At 37.4% G+C, this 17,137-nt stretch overlaps 2 protein-coding genes across 3 annotated transcripts; one reads left to right on the plus strand and one right to left on the minus strand.

The window, feature by feature from the left end:
• The first annotated feature begins 4,891 nt into the window (after window positions 1–4,891).
• LOC120772008 lies at window positions 4,892–6,173 on the plus strand. 2 transcript variants are annotated; one of them, XM_040100368.1, is made up of 2 exons: window positions 4,892–5,545; window positions 5,596–6,173. In XM_040100368.1, the coding sequence occupies exons 1-2, from the start codon at window positions 5,206–5,208 to the stop codon at window positions 6,114–6,116; spliced, it is 861 nt and encodes a 286-aa protein (XP_039956302.1). In that variant the 5' UTR covers window positions 4,892–5,205; the 3' UTR covers window positions 6,117–6,173. The 2 variants fall into 2 exon arrangements, with proteins under 2 accessions (XP_039956302.1, XP_039956303.1); XM_040100369.1 differs by having other exon boundaries at window positions 5,614–6,173.
• Window positions 6,174–8,417: 2,244 nt separating this feature from the next.
• On the minus strand, window positions 8,418–10,707 carry LOC120771801. Its single transcript, XM_040100003.1, has 2 exons — window positions 10,384–10,707; window positions 8,418–8,842 (listed from the first exon to the last, which is right to left on the minus strand). The coding sequence occupies exons 1-2, from the start codon at window positions 10,584–10,586 to the stop codon at window positions 8,557–8,559; spliced, it is 489 nt and encodes a 162-aa protein (XP_039955937.1). The 5' UTR covers window positions 10,587–10,707; the 3' UTR covers window positions 8,418–8,556.
• Window positions 10,708–17,137: the final 6,430 nt, after the last annotated feature.

Genomic DNA, 17,137 nt, shown 5'->3' on the forward strand with positions numbered 1-17,137 from the left:
TTGATGTCGCTCACTTCACTTGTATTTAATTTTTTGTATTTTTTTTTTTTTTTGTTCACTCGCGAAACTGCAGCTGCGTTATTGCTGCTTGCCTTTATTGCTATTCGAGCAATATATGGGAAGGCAGAGTTGAGCGACTAGACTCAAATTAAACCACAAGGAAAACACAAAAAACCGAGAGAGATGGTTGACGCTCCAGACGAATAGTGCATTTGCCAGGTGTTTGTTGTTGTACTTAAATGAAGTACAATACTACCTGCAATCTTGTGCTTTGATTTTGTGGGTAGAGTGCCAAAAATAAGTTTTGGTCTCCACTTCACACAGCACAATTGGTTTTGTACATAAATGATGCACAAATTAACCAATCTATTGCCTTTTAGCTTGCAGAGCACAAATCCAAAATATGTTTGGCTGTAACTTGCGTGTTGCTAAATGGGGCAAATTATGCACTTTCACTTTAATAAAAAATCGACTTGTTACCTGTTATCCGGCTCGAAGGACCAATGATAATTCGGGTGGTGGAGCACGGTGCTCGTTCGTTCCAATGATGTGGTTGGCCGTGGGGAAACGGTTGGCGCAATTATTCCACAAAATGTTAAATAAAACAAAAGGTTTCATATAATATATGTATTTATAAAATAACAAATTGGACAAACACTTACCACGTCTGTATAGCTGAACGGTCGCAAAAGGAGAGAGCGCGCGCAACTTTTTTAGTTAGTGTTTAGTTGCGCGCGAATTGAAACTTCGAAAAAACTTCGAAAAGAGAAAAAGAAAAGATTGCTCTGCCGATACAGACGTGGCAAAGAAATTGGGCGGGGCGGCGTCAACAGGCGATATTATGTAAGCAAATAACTACAGCATTTTCTGAGAATATAATTCGGAATGCGAATACAATTTCACAACTGCAATTAAACTAAAGGATGGAGTCATGTGTAGAAGTTCACGCAAGTGAGGAAAGTTCTCTGATCGCCATTCACTTGGGAGTGGCCAGAAACGACTCTTTTACACATGGCTCAAGCAGCTCACGACTTCCGGTCTTTGACCAAGTATCCTCTGGGTAGCCTAAGAACATCCGTTTGAAGGCGAGCTAAAGTGAGAAGGCGAAACATCCCCTACATAGGGTTGTGTGCTGGGTTTGGGACCCGCCACGTAAAAAAACACTCCAATGAAAAAGAAAAAGCAGCCTCGGATGAGAGACCCCCCTTTTGATGACGACCATGGCAAACGAAATAAGGACTACGATTCAGGGCATGCACCTGGAATGTCCGGACCCTTAATTGGGAAGGTGCCGCTGCCCAGCTGGTTGACGTCCTCGCAAATATAAAGGCTGACATCACCGCCCTCCAAGAAATGCGATGGACGGGACAAGGACAGAGAAGAGTAGGTCCTTGTGACTTTTACTACAGTGGCCATATAAAGGAGCGCACGTTTGGTGTTGGATTCGTGGTGGGAGAAAGACTCCCTCGCCGAGTACTATCATTCACTCCGGTGAGTGAACGTCTAACCACAATCCGCATCAAAGCGAGGTTCTTCAACATATCGCTGATTTGCGCATACGCCCCGACGGAAGAGAAGGACGATGTGACCAAATATGCCTTTTATGAGTGCTTGGAGCGCACTTATGAGGGCTGCCCACGCCACGATGTCAAAATCGTGCTTGGCGACTTTAACGCCAGGGTGGGCAAAGAAGGTATCTTTGGCACTACGGTCGGTAAATTCAGCCTCCACGAGGAAACATCCCCAAATGGGTTGAGGCTGATCGACTTCGCCGGGGCCCGAAATATGGTTATCTGTAGTACTAGATTCCAGCATAAAAAGATTCATCAAGCTACCTGGCTGTCTCCGGATCGAAAAACTACCAACCAGATCGATCATGTTGTGATAGACGGAAGACACGTCTCCAGTGTTTTATATGTGCGTACGCTCCGAGGTTCTAACATCGACTCGGACCACTATGTTGTTGCAGCTAAGATTCGCACCCGCCTATGTGCAGCAATAAACGCACGCCAACAAACACAAGGAAGGTTCGACGTCGAGAAACTGCAATCATAACAGACAGCCGAACGATTTTCTACTCAGCTTGCACTCCTGCTCTCTGAGAGCACTCGTCAACAACTCGGTATAAGGGAACTGTGGGACGGCATTTCAAACTCCGTACGTACAGCTGCAACCGAAACCACTAGTTTTCGGAAAGTGCAAACGAACAGCTGGTACGACGAGGAGTGCCGTGACGCAGCGGAGAGAAAACAGACTGCCTACCTCGCAACGTTACGATCGACCACAACACATGCGGGATGGGATAGATACCGAGAGTTGAAGAGGGAAGTGAGACGCATTTGTAGACAGAAGAAGAAAGAGGTTGAAATGCGTGAGTACGAAGAGCTTGATAAGCTGGCCGACAGGGGTAATGCTCGAAAATTCTACGAAAAAATGCGGCGGCTTACAGAAGGATTCAAGATCGGAGCATTTTCTTGTAGAACCCCCAAAGGAGATCCAGTCACCGATGCCCAGAGCATACTTAGATTATTGAGGGAACACTTCTCCAGCCTACTGAATGGCAGTGAACGCACAACACCAGGAGAAGGCGAACCCGATTTCCCAATAGATGACGATGAAGCAGACGTTCCATTACGCGACCATGAAGAATTTCGAATAGCAATTGCCCGCCTGAAGGACAACAAAGCGGCAGGGGCCGACGGAATGCCGGCCGAGCTATTCAAACACGGCGGCGAAGTATGCCCAACGATTGGAATTTAAGTGTGCTATGCCCAATCCATAAAAAAGGAGACCCCACAATCTGTGCCAACTACCGTGAGATAGTCATAACTTTGAAGTTGTAGATAATTTCGTCTATCTTGGAACCAGCGTAAACACCACCAACAATGTCAGCCTAGAAATCCAACGCAGGATTGCTCTTGCCAACAGGTGCTACTTCGGACTGAGTAGACAATTGAGAAGCAAAGTCTCTCTCCACATACAAAAACCAAACTGTATAAGTCACTCATAATTCCCGTCCTGCCTCTGCACCATATAGCATAGGAAAGTTCTCCGAAAGATTTATGGTCCTTTGCGCGTTGGCCACGGCGAATATCGCATTCGATGAAACGATGAGCTGTACGAGATATACGACGACGTCGACATAGTTCAGCGAATTGAAAGACACAGTACCCGCGGGGGGAAGCAGAGGAAGAGGAAGACCTCCACACTGTTGGAAGGAGCAAGTGGAGAAGGACCTGGCTTCGCTTGAAATATTCATTATCATCTGTCTCTCCATCGACGCCTCAGTTTCAGAAATTTCGATCTGAAATTTTGCCAGAAGCTTTTCTCTACAAGAAGAAGCTTATTTCTCGGATCCACCAATATCGGCAATTTTTCAAATTTTTGTATGGATAGATTTTCTAACCTCGAGGTTAACGTTTTTCCATTCTTCTGAAATTTGTATGTGAGTACGATTCTAGGACTACAACCTTTCTTCTTACTTAATTACTCTTACTTGTTTTCGTGCTTGGTTGCTCTGGCTAATATTCACGAACGGTCAATATGAGTATTGTGAGGTAGATTTTCAACATTTTTTACCCCACACTATGTGTCCATCTTTAATTTTCCATTTTCACAAAATTATTCTGTTAATATTCGCTAAGGTTTTTGATAGCAGGTTATCAGATCCGAAGGAGTATTCGGCTGCTTCGCAATATATTGTGCTCCTTCATGTCGAATCTTGAATCAACTCGGATTGATTTATGGAACGGCTTGACACTTTTTGCGTCGAGATCTTAAATCGAAAGCGTACAAAATACAACTTGTGCAGGAACTGAAGCCTTTTTGAGCCAAATTTGTTGAGCTATGAGACTCATTTCTGGCTCAACGAGTTTGGGACAAAGAGCAGCCTGAAGAGATTCAAGAGCTGCCATTTTATCCAAAAAAAAAACAACGGTTTGGTGGGGTTTGTGGGTCAATGGAATCATAGGTCCGCATTCCTTCAAAATGTTGCCAATGAGAACGTAACCGTTAATGGCACCCGCTATCGCGCCATGAAAACCGACTAATTGAAGCTCTCGATCTCGGCGACATTTGGTTTGAACAAGAGGGCGCCTCTTCCCATACATTACACCCATCAATGGATTTATTAGGAGAACACTTCGATGGGCTGATAATATCTCATTTGTGCCGTTCGATTGCCCAACAAGATCGTGTGGTATCACACCGTTAAGCTTTTTACTGTTGGGATACGTAAAGTCTAAACATAAATCTAAATAATTTTTGAGGTATCTTGTTTTAAAGTTTCTGTTTACTCAGTCTATTATATTGACTCATTCTGATTTATTTTTTTTGGCCACTTTTCGCAACTTCGAGATTAGAAGATAAAGAAAACGTGTTTAGTAAAAAGCGTGAGCTTCACTATTCAATATAAGATATAGGATGGTAATCCTTTCTGTATAAATTCAGAACATTGTGGAAGAGTTCTTTATATAAATTCAGTATGTTCAAAGTGTTAGTCTTTAATGAAAAATTAATTTGGTTTCAAGGCATTCTCGGAATCGAGTTCCCACAGCTAATCTTTTGAGGTTTTAATAAATCTCAATATTTGCTTGGAGACTTCATAAATTGTTATGTCGTTTGAGGTAGTACATACTTAGGAAAACATTGACATTGACGTATTGACTTCATCATCGAAATTGAATAATCTTGAATAAACTAAACAACCCTCTTCTTAACAAATAGTGATACTTTTTACGTAGAATTTTACGAACAACATGCTTAACTTCAAATATAGTAACTCTATAATATTTTTGGAGACTTGTCAAAATTACAACTGTAAACCAGTCTGACAATAAGCAATCACATAAAGAAAAACTTGTACAGCAAAATAGTTTCAATATTTAATTTTCTCAACTTTTCTGCCGAAAAATTGCTTTAAAACCTAATTAATCCCACTTTGTATTCTAAAAAATTGTTGAGGCTAACTAAAAGCCCTTAGATTTAGTTGCAAAACAAAAGCTAATAAAACCGTATCAAAAACATTTCGGTGACAAAAATTATCGAAAATAAATTTATGAAATACAAAATCTAAAACTATAACAATCAGCCCTATGACCTGAATTGTCTGACTAAATTACGCATACGTTCTTGAAAATTAGTGTCTGCCTCTTGTTATTTGTGTGAGAAACCTAACAAATGTAAAATAAGCATTAAAAATGTACGATGGACTCACCCGAACCGGTTAAGACGCATTATGTGCGTTGTTTGAAATGCAACAAAATTCTCGAGTGTTCACGCTACGACACCAACGCGTTACTCGAACACATTCGCACCGATCATCCCGAAATAGAAATCATTGAAAACGGTAAAAAGGATATGCCACGTAACGGTCAAAAGTCGATGCGCGAAGCAGCTGGCAACATCGTCGTGCCGCACGAGACGCTCGCCGATAAGGCACCTACCATGTTTGAACGCGGAGCCGCCAAAGGCTCGGATGAATATGACGACTTCAAGCCAGGTTCCACATCTTCGCGTGAGCGCATGCGCATACGCTCGCAACGCGGTAAGCATCGTAGCATTCGTTGTCAGCAGTAGCCATGAATCTAACTAAAGGTCTCTTTAAAATGCCAGTTGATAATACAGTCCAACGTGATATATCCGATTGTGATGTGCGCGCCGATCAGAGTAATGCCACAAGCCATGCCTATACACGTCGCTACACGGTGCATACGCCCTCTTCGCCGACATACAACGAGAAGCCCAGTCGCAGCCTCTATCGCACTTCGATTGAAAAGTGGCGCCCGGCCAACGGTACCATCTATTGTCCCAAATGCGGCGCCAATCGACGTCCGCTCATACGCACACAAACCGAACGCAGCTCGAACAATTCCTGCTGCGCCGCCTGCATACTCGGTTGTTGGCCCTTCTGCTTTTTGCCCTTTTTGCTACCCAACGACAATAAGGAGTATCTGCATTGTTCGAATTGCAAGACTTTCTTGGGCTTGTATGATCGCTCCAATAATTGTGTGAAGCCGAACCGGGAGTATTGCCAAACAGAGGAGACGGTCATAAAGGAGTCAGATTTGCGAACGTCGGGGGGCGATGATAAAGAGCGGCAAGGTTGCCTGTGTTAATGGCCGACATTTGTTTATGATAAATTCTGTATGAAATATTTTTTGTTATATTTTATACCCGAGCTTTTGTATGTGCTTTAAGCTTTTTCGTACACAATAACTTTGACTGGGAATATGTATTCGGTTTGTTTTGGATTGTGCCAGTACACGAACCCTATCGAAAGTTTTGTAGCTTTAAAGCTTTTGAAGCTTTTTTTTATAAATTTGAAACTTTGCCTTATACATGTGCGGGTGGTAGGTCTACATATATACTGGTGTGGTAGGTCTACATATACACTGTTTTTGTTAATCACGACTGGCTTTTGAATAAAGAAATAACTTATATTATCAATCCAAATTTAATATAGAATATTTTATCGGCATGGCTAGTTTCAGTTCGTAATAATCTGATCTGATAATGATAAAGTCTAAGTTCAAAAGGCTTCATTTAGTTAATGCGTCTATCAACTTTAGTCCCCCAACAGAGGTAAGATAAAATTGTATATTTCGTCATATTTCGTCATCATTTGATCTTACAAACCAAACATTTTATACTTCGAGCCAGAGAGTGCTCAAGCAAAGTTAAAAGACCTGTATAAGTAAAAAACAACAATATCAAAGATTTGGTCCAGATCAGCCTAGAGAGCTCAGGGAAAATCTGAGGCCCTGGTATTATTAAAAATACGGGCAAGAAAAACTAGCAGACAAAACGAAAGAGGAGGTTAAGGCAAGCAACAATGAAATTAACGAAAGCACAAACATTGTGGAAGCAGCTAGATTTTTTGGCAAAGATTTGAAACGAGCGTTTACACCAATTGCAGAAAGAGAAGACTTAAGGTTGCATTTTAATCCCTGGGAGAGTCCTCACTTTGGAGGAATTAAAGAGGTTGATTATGTTGTCATAGATGCAAGATTGGACCTTGATTCCACTGAGAAGAAACGGATAAGGTGTCCGCCAGCAAAGCACGTACAACAATGACTGAAGTTAATTAAGGACGAAAGCAGTGAACAGAAGAATACTGAAATAGAAAAAAAGAAGCGTAAAATCAAAGGAACACCGTGGTCCGTTGAGAAAGAAAAACAACCGACATGAAACCTTTGTAACGAATATGAGCAAATAATTACGAGTAAAATATGACTAATACAACATAGGAAGGCACATAGTCAGCGAGAACGTCACTTAGCTAACTAACATGACACGATCACAAGCTGCGTTCACCTTTCTAGCAGTTAGTTTTATCGCCTGAGAGTATGTTCAAAAATGAACATGTGCATTTGTATCAAAGGACCCCTGTTTGTCGGATTATAGCAATATATTTAGTTATTTATTATTCTATGCAAGAAGAAAATTAAATAACATAAGAATGAAATGTTTTTGACTATATGATGTGTCTATCAATGTTAATTCCCCACTAAAGGTAAGATTTTGTCATCAAACAAATAACAATCACAACAAATTCAACCATTGGTCCATTTAAAGTACGCGTGTAAATTGTGACAAGTTTGTCAGGTGATTTTTACCAAGAAAAACAAATTTAACACCGAGTTTGCTAGTACGGAATAAATGAAAATGTTGTAGAAGTATTTTGGGGAGTGTACCTTATCAGTAACATAAGTGTTTGAGGGGCACAAAGCATTCAATGAAGATTATGAAGACATCAAAAACTTGGCTAAAGCAAGGCACACAATGTCTGTACATAAATGACGATAATGATTGACGATAAGTCATAAGTTTAAAGAGGGTTTCAAATTCGTCATGTTACCACCAGAAAGATAGCAGAGGATCTCAAAATCTCTTATGGATCGACTCAACATGTTTTGGTTAATGTTTTGGGTACAAAGTGTGTAAACTCGTACCAGGAGACGAGTCGTAGAATTATATCAATTATTTATAAATTAATATTTATGACCAGAAAAATAAAATTATTATTAAGCGAACAATTCGAGGTGATTAATGTGAAAATTCCATAGAAATCTGATTTTCTAAGGCGTTTTCAATTAAGCTATGTCGAGGACACACAGCATGTTGGATTCCTTAACAGAAAGGCTCAAAAAATTCATTTATGCTTTCTAATAAATAATTTTTGCATTAATAACTTGAAAAAAAAATTTAAAATTTTGTGTAGGAATTGTCAAAGAAATCTACGAAATATTAAAAATTTAAAAAATGTTTGTTTCTAATTATATTAACAAAGAAAAGCTGCAATTTTTGAGATATAACAAAGCTCTGCCTTTCTCTAAAGAATTACTTCTTTTTCCCAAACACTTTGCATTAAAATATATACATATACATACATTGATATCATTATTATTCTCCCTACGTTTTATTTTTATAATTCAATAAAATAAATATAATATATAAATAAATAAAAAATGATTTATTATAGAAATGGATTTAATTCTTCCATTGTTCTCCTTTTATCGCTCAACCAGCTCCAGTCGCAAATCCCTGTTTTGAATATCACTTCGCCTCCGCTTGCTCCACCACTGTTGCTTCCTGAGTTTTGGCTGCTTCCTTCTCTGCCTTTACTGCAGCACGCTTCGCTTTAACTTCTACACGCTTTTTTTGCACTTCAGCCGCACAATCCTTCGGTGGCTTCTTTAGTGACATGCTGTCGTTGGCCGCCATTTTCCGTGCGCTGCGCGATAAGCAACGTTCGCTGCAATTTATCGGCACAAAACGGCCAATGTAGCAGCCACATTTGCTGCAATAATGATTGATGTCGGTGCGGCGTTGCCAATTTTTACTGGAAATAGATGTGGATAATAAGATTCTTTTGACTTGTAGCAAAAAAATTGTGAAAAATTATTGATTTCAAAACTTCTAAATATATAGTTTTTATAAAATTTTATAGAAAATTAAAAAAAGAAATAAAATAAAAAAAACTTATTTAACAAAGATTGGCTTAAAAAATTTTAAATTGCTATATTTCTCAACAATATTTAAAAAATATTTGTAAACAAAAATCTTTATAAAATTATCACTTAGAGAAAATAACAAAAAAAAAAATATTTTATGAAAAGTTTAATGTGTATTTTTTTATTACTTTTATCGAAAAATTGAAAACAAAGTAACACATGTATTACAAGGTGCGTTCCAAAGTAAACGCGCCCTGACGTCTAGCGCCCCCTGGTGGCGCCACCTATATGTCGACTGATGCGTTTGAATCTGCTATCTTTATCCATTGTCCAGTAAGAATTTCATGACATTTCATCTATTGGAAGTGAAGTTATTGCGTTTTAAATATGTTTGTGTTATCGGTGCGAAAATGAGCTTCGAACAAAGAGCCAAAATTAAATTTTGTTTTGAAATTGGTAAAACTTTTACCGAAACGTTTCAATTGATGACACAAGTTTATGGCGATGATTGCCTATCCCGTAGCAGAGTGCACGAGTGGTTTCAACGTTTTCAAGGCGGTCGTGAGGACATAAATGACGATCAACATGTGGGCCAATCAAAATCCGTGATCACCGAAAATTCCATCGAAACTGTGCGTGAATTCATCAAAAATAAGCCGAAATCATCATTGAAATTCATGGAAATGGAATTGAACATCTCCAAAACATCGATTTATCGCATTTAATTGATTGACGACCTAAAATTGCTCAGAATCCATCATCGATCATCGATCATCGATCGACGCTTGTGACCGATTATTTGACCAAAAATCACATTGTAACCATTAACCGTTCCCCGTATTCACCTGATATAGCACCGTGCGATTTCTTCCTTTTCGGAAAAATGCATTTGCCCATGAAAGAAAAGCGTTATGCAGACGTAGAGACCATTCAAAAGGTTTGAACCGTCATACTGGCGGCCAACGAGCTAAAACACTCGTTCGACATTTGAACATATTGAAGCAGAAGTAGACTATTTTTAGTAAAATAAATTGATTTTTCCGAAAAAACTATTTGTTCTGTTTTTTCTTTAAGTCCTGTTTACTTTGGAACGCACTTTGTATTCACAGATTGTCTTATGAGATGTTTAAATTACTGAATTTTTGAACATTATATAAAAAATATTATTAAAAAATTATTATTTATAAAAAATAAGAAAAAAATTTGTGAAAATTTAACATTAATTAATAAAAAAATAGTTATTTTAAGATTTATTTTTTTTCAAATTTCACATACGCGATATTCATGCACTGTTTTATAATTATAATTAATAATATTTTATAAAAAATTTTAATTGTAAAACTTAATTAATGAGATTTATTTATCTCGAATCAGAAAATTATGTTTTTAATTTTTCCAGAACTAAAATATTTTAAAGTAAACTATTTACCACAACTTCGTAGCGCTGAGAAATCGTTGCAGACAAGTAATGGCCTCCAAACGTACGATACTTAACGCTTCAGCTTCGCAGGCGGGACAATTCACGATCACCGGTTGTTGTTCGAGGAAACCAATATCCATTAGTTCGACTCCCTTGATTATGGGCTCTTCTTTGACAATCACTTTTACACATTCCTTTTTGTCAATAGTCATTTTGTGTTGTGTTTACTTTAAGTATATTTAGATATGTATAATTATAAACAAATAACACTTCCCGATCACTTAAATAACCAAAGAATTATTTTACTTCTTGGCAGTTGCAGTTTGTATCTCACCAGCGCTTAACTTACACTAAATTGGAAATATAATGTTGCGTATACTTGCAGAAAGTAAATGTTGTGCTGATCGCACCCACATAAAAAATACTCTCGCGATTTCGCTCAAAAGAAATTTCAGCAATGTCTCTCTTTTTTAATGAATTTGTTTTTCACCTGCTCTTTGACTCTCTGGTTATTAGCCGGGAATGTTGATTTTCATTTGGTTTGCGTAATTAATCTCACAGATTGTGTGCTCTCGTTTTCTCATTTTTCTCCGGAAAATTTTAGCAAGAATATTAATTCATGCAATTACTTATGTGAGTATGTATTTTAATATTATTGTTATGTAGTAAACTCACAGATCCGTGATTTGCATACTGAGATTTTTGCTTTTTATTTTGATCAATAGAAATTTTTCTTTATCACAAATATATTCGTATCGATAAGTTTTTCATCTCCGCTGCAGATTCTTCCCATTCTTTCATATAGCAAGTCCTATATTTTAAGCAGTGTTTCCTTAATTTCTGGATTCATAAGAAATATGTTTTAATCAGTTATCGTTAGATCAACTTAAATTGTCCTACTTATGCCTCAAAAGATCTTTTAGGATTCATTTTTTTAACTAAAATTCAGATATAATATTTTATATCAGTAGGTAGGTAGGTAGTAAATTTTTATCCCAATTCGCGATATCTTTTCTAAATATTGACTTTAGTATTCCTCAGAAAACTCATTTCCAATTTACGGGTATCACATTAAACCATGCCACTGATCCTCGCGGATGTATGACAAACACAGGTCTTGCTATTTTTCCTGAAAATTGTTGTAAATATAATCTCTTCATCATTATTTTCGCTAATCTTCGAAATGATGATCGTGACTTTTATTTAACATACCTTATATCATATATTGTCGCATTCGCGACTTGGCTCCCACGTCACTGTTGACAGTCATAACTTCAATGTCGTAGATATTTTCTTCTATCATGGAACCATCATTAACACCAACAATAACATCAGCCTAGAAATCCAACGCTGAATAACTCCTGCCAACAGATACTACTTCGGACTGAGTAGGCTGTTAGGAAGTAAAGTACTCTTTCGACGATAAAAAGCCAAATTGTATAAGTCACTCATCATTCCCGCCCTACTATATGGTGCAGAGGCATGGATAATGACCCCATCTGATGAGTCAGCTTTAAGAGTTTTCGAGAGAAAGGTTCTGCGGAAGACTTATGGTCCTTTGGCAACGGTGTATACCGCAGTCGATGGAATGATGAGCTGTATGAGATATACGAGTCGACGATATTGACATAGTTTTGCGAATGAAGAGACAGCGGCTACGCTGGCTAGGTCATGGCCTCCAAAAAGATGAAAATAATCTAGCTCTGAGAGTATTCGATGCAGTACGGGAAAGCAAAGGAAGAGAAAGACCTCCACTCCATTGGAAAGACCAGGTGGAGAAAGATCTGACTATACTTGGAGCCTTCAATTGATGCTAAACAGCGAAAAGGAAGAACGACTGAAGCGCTGTGGTAAACACGGCTATAATCGCATATGCGTCACTCCATAGAAGAAGTATATCCAAGAAGTCTCAGACCTACCATGGTAAAATACATTCTTTTGGTAAAATTTATTTTTTCTATTCGAACTATTCCTTCAAGGGTGATACACTGATTATAGCGACTCTCCAACTTTTCGATACCATTTTGGTAGTACGATTTGTCATTTGCTTCAAAATAGGCCTCCGTTTTGGCGATCACCCCTTTATTCGATGAACTTTTTTTCCCAGCGAGCATTATTTTGGGATATGCGAACAGGACATAAAAAAATATGGATTTTTGACATCGTTTTCACGGACTTGTGACACGGTGCATTGGCTTGGTGAAACAACTTTTACTTGCGAACGGTTTTCGGAGATTTCGACCTCCAAACGGCACAGTAACGCTATATAATAGTCGCTGTTGATGGTCCTACCTTTTTCAAGGAAGTCAATAAAAATTATTGAGTGCGCTTCCCTAAATATAGACGCCAGCTTTCCAGTCGACTTTTGTGTTTTTCAACACTTTGGAGCGGGGTCCTCGTCCACTCGGATGACTGTCGATTGGACTTCGGAGTGAAATTATGAAGCTATGTTTCATACATCACCATATATCGACGCAAAAACTTATTATTTTTTATTTTATTTTGCTTGAACGTCTCCAACCACTGCTCGGAGTTATCAGTCGGCGTTGTTTTTTACCTAAAGTGAGCTCGTGTGGCACCAACTTTGCACAGAGCTTTCTCATATCTAATTATTCGTAAATGATATGATGTAAATGTTCAGTTGATATTTTTATAGTGCCTGTAATCTCGAACAACTTTTCTTTATAGTCATCTAAAACTATTTTGTGAATATTTTTGATTTCGTCGGTAACAACCACTTTTGGTTGTCGTCTAAGTTTAGTGTCTTTCACCACGTCTAAATTTAGCATTTCAATCCTTGATGGTTGATTCTACTCGGCCAGAGTCCAGAAACTCGTCATCATACGCAAGTGTTTGCTTCTACTGTCAAAAAGCAATATTTTATCAACACCCAGAATTCCTTTTTATTAATTTTTTGTCTCAAAAACAAATGTTCCTTCACTCAAAACCATGTACAGTAATTCACAAGCTAATGATCCGAGAGCTGTCAAATTTAGACACAACTCTTCTGAAGGTTAGACTTACTAAAAATCATATGGATTTAATTCTAGTAGCGATATCTGTGGGTCACACTGGGAACTTGTCAGTTAAAAAAAACTTAATAAAAAGCGATTTTTAGGCAATTAATGGAATGCCAATTTAGGCAAGTGATCTTGGAAATGAGTACAATCACGATTTTCCTAGAAATAAAAACAAAATTTTCTATTCGACGTTGAATTAAAGCTGACAGCTAATGCATTCAGAAAAAATTTGAAGATTTCAAAACTTAAATTTCGAAATTAGTTCATGCCAATTAAATTTTATATGCAAATTTGAAGATCTTTAAGTGTCTAAACATTACCCGAATACATACTTACATATATATATATATGAACATATTTCAGCAGACATTTGACGTTAATTGCCAGACATTAGGTTCGGCATTCCAATGTCTGACTGTGCGTCTAATGATTGCTTAGACACTTGGTCTGTGTTTTATTCGCAAAAATTCATTCTAATTATTAATTTTTTTTCCAGCCAAACTGATCTATATGACCTCACCCACTTGTGCTTTAATGGAATTACTTTACATTGTGCGTGCGTATTTATGTCGGTTTACATATGTATATATGTATGTATGTGCAGACATATTTAAGCGAAAATAATTGCCTTAAATTTTCTCGCGGCATTCAAAATAGTTCTTGTGTTTGTTTGTTTTCATTTAGTAACGACCTGTTCGTGTGGAATTCAGAATTTCCAACTTGTTAAGCATTTGATAATACAAACGTACTATGGAAAATATTTTTCTAGATCATATGCTGGGACTTAAGCGTTTTTCAAGGGCACGTGTAAATCATAAAATATTATAGGTAAGAGCTAAATGCGGGTGGCTGAACAATTTCTGACTCATTTTATTAAAAAAAATACATACATATGATGAAAAAGACTGGAAGGATGATAGCGTAGCTATCAATCAAGATCACTACAAAAAATGGTAAGTCAGAAATAAATCTAACAGAGTAATTAGATAGATAGAAAATTCTACCAGCCTCTTCTATAGCATATGAATAATTAAGGGTTGACATACTGGCAGCTGTTTCAGAAGTCTTTGCGTTAGAATGTGATTATTTGACTAAACTCTGACAAGCAAAGTAAGACCAAATAGAACCCGTAATACCTCTGAAAACGCTTCCGAAAATACTAAAGAAGCTTTCCATAAAAAAAACTCCTTATTGCAGACGTATTGCTTAAATTCCAGCGGAATATAATTATATATATATGTATATATTTCTCTGGTTGAGTTTTTCTCCTACAATAATTCCTTACAGGTCCTATTGCTTGCACATCCTAGGAAATGGTACAATGAAAGCAATTGAAGTCCGATAACTCAAACATATACCGTCTATATATAGTATATATAGCTCGTGGCGTCGTTTGTGTCAAATTTTTCCGTGTGTCCAGCAAGGCTTGTCACTTCGCCACGTTTAACTTTAGTACAACGATTGGAAATTACCCAATATTATTACGAAAATTCACGTTCTGTAGTGGTTATCGAAAAACCACGTTCAGGAAACGCAATTAGATCACCAAAACTTACCGTTTGCCGCCTTGCGCCGCCTTATGTTTGACATCTAAATTTGGACACATTGCATGGAAAGTTTGGTGACTCGTTCATTCTGAGAAATGACAGGGTCAAACAGCCGCCAAGGTGATGCGATTTAACTCCTCTATATTATTTTCACTAGGGATATGATAAATCAAAGATTTACGTCAATCAACCAGCAACGCTCGAGGAGCTCGAAGACTATATTCATTGCACTAATGCCGAAATTCTAGTCGAAAGCCTGCTCCGGGTCATCGAAAATAGGCGTAGATAGGAGGAAATATGCAAGTGAGTGTCCTTTTTTCATTTTAACGTCGCTCTTGTTATTAGACATTTTACATATACTTACATCTCAGTTAAACCGTATTAATATAATTGTTGTTATAGAAATTTCTGTATATAACAAATTACTACTCGAATTACCTAAACTAGTATGATTTTGATGATATAAGTATATGTACTTACCACTCTCCATAAAAAATTTAAATTTAACTGAGAGCATTGTATACAGTGACATATGTAGATACCCTTACGTATTCATAAGCATTCATACATATGTACACATACTGGCATGATTATTTACTTTCTTGAAGATCACGACAAATTAACTAATATTCTTCGAATGCTCAACGTGCAACATATCACTTCAATTTGTAGGTGACATCAGCCACATTTGTTATTTTTCGTAGGCGACAGTGAGTTATATAAAAATAGTATAAACAAAAGAATTTATTGTTTCTGTATTTGGTAATAGTCATGCGAGAGTTCATATGAGAGAAGAATTATTTTCCAATTATACAGATAAGACAATTAATATTTATATTAACTAATAGCGAACTAGTCGAATTAAAAGTACTCAATCTGCATCCATATACATATGTATGAAGATCAGAGATTGTGCAACCATAATGCAGAAAATATTACTGTAAGTGCTGAAATAGAAGAAACAACAAGTAAGGAATGCCTAAGTTCCGATGTAACCGACCGAACATTTCATACTCTTGCAACTTACAATTTGCCGCATTAGGGGTAGTATTGACCCTATTTTATCTATTTTAACGAGTAATACTTACTATTAACATGCCACATACTAAAAAAAATTTCCCTGGTTTTCATTAAGGTACATTACATGCAGTCACCAATCGTTGGCCCATTGTTCGAAAATCTTTATATTAGGTATATGGGGACCAAGGGAAGTATTGCCCCGATTCAATCTATTTTTAATATACAGAGATACTATTATAAGGAAATGATTTTCTCAGAATTTTGAATGGATATCCCACACATTAACTGATGTTTGCGGTCAAAACTCCACAATAGATACTGGAGTCCACATACCCGGTTTGCTTGCGTACTTTAAAGGAATTAGTAATACAACGTTTTATCCCGTTATGTCAATTGCTTTTGGTTTTGTGCAAAGGAAGTGAAAGAATCAAATGGAATTTAAAACTGTGTTACAAGGGAAGTAGGCGTAATTGTGTTCGATTTCGCTTCTTTTCACAATATGACATAAAAATATGAGAAGAGTGTAACGTACAAAATTTAGTCGAAATCGAGATATGTGATTTTACAATAAAAAAACCCGTCTAATACTAAAATTGTGTGTACAATTTTATGAATCTGTCGTATTTAGTTATTGATATATCGCACTTTTAGTACGTTTATATGTGGAGTAGACAAGATTCTCTTCTGATTCCAAGTCTCAGCGGCACTTTTAGTGCTCTCCATGAATGTAGGATCGGAATTCGCACGACTAAGCATGTCCAAAGATATCTTTTTACGATACTCTTTAAAAAAATAATTCCGCTTAATCGGGACGAGTCGAGCAAGAATCCGTTTCATACCAAAAATATCCTCCAAAATGACTCGAACGGACTCGAAAGAAATGTCGAGCTCTTTTGCCATCTCTTTAACACTTGCCAGACGATTTTCAAGCACGGTATCCTTCGCTTTTTTAGTATTTTCATCAGTTGAAGCGGTCGAAGGTCGTCCAGAACGGGGAATGTCTACAACGATCCCTTTACCTCCCTCTTTAAAAATTAAAGCACCGTAAACCTTTTCCAACATTCTCAAGGATACATCACATATCCGGGGAATTTAATTTTTTGTCACTATAAATGATCAGCGTGTCGAGCTCAATGGACTTAGCCACGTCCGTCTCTGTGCTACAACTGGCCGATC

Source organism: Bactrocera tryoni, chromosome 3 (assembly GCF_016617805.1).
Source record: "Bactrocera tryoni isolate S06 chromosome 3, CSIRO_BtryS06_freeze2, whole genome shotgun sequence".
NCBI lineage: Eukaryota > Metazoa > Arthropoda > Insecta > Diptera > Tephritidae > Bactrocera > Bactrocera tryoni.

Excerpts from the sequence above, each read along its gene's own strand:
- LOC120771801 (XM_040100003.1), bottom strand. The coding sequence starts at position 10,586 with ATGACTATTGACAAAAAGGAATGTGTAAAAGTGATTGTCAAAGAAGAG. Across the intron at positions 8,843-10,383 it reads CTCAGCGCTACGAAGTTGTG|TAAAAATTGGCAACGCCGCA; the intron begins GTAAATAGTTTA and ends ATCTATTTCCAG.
- LOC120772008 (XM_040100368.1), top strand. The coding sequence starts at position 5,206 with ATGGACTCACCCGAACCGGTTAAGACGCATTATGTGCGTTGTTTGAAA. Across the intron at positions 5,546-5,595 it reads GCGCATACGCTCGCAACGCG|GTCTCTTTAAAATGCCAGTT; the intron begins GTAAGCATCGTA and ends ATCTAACTAAAG.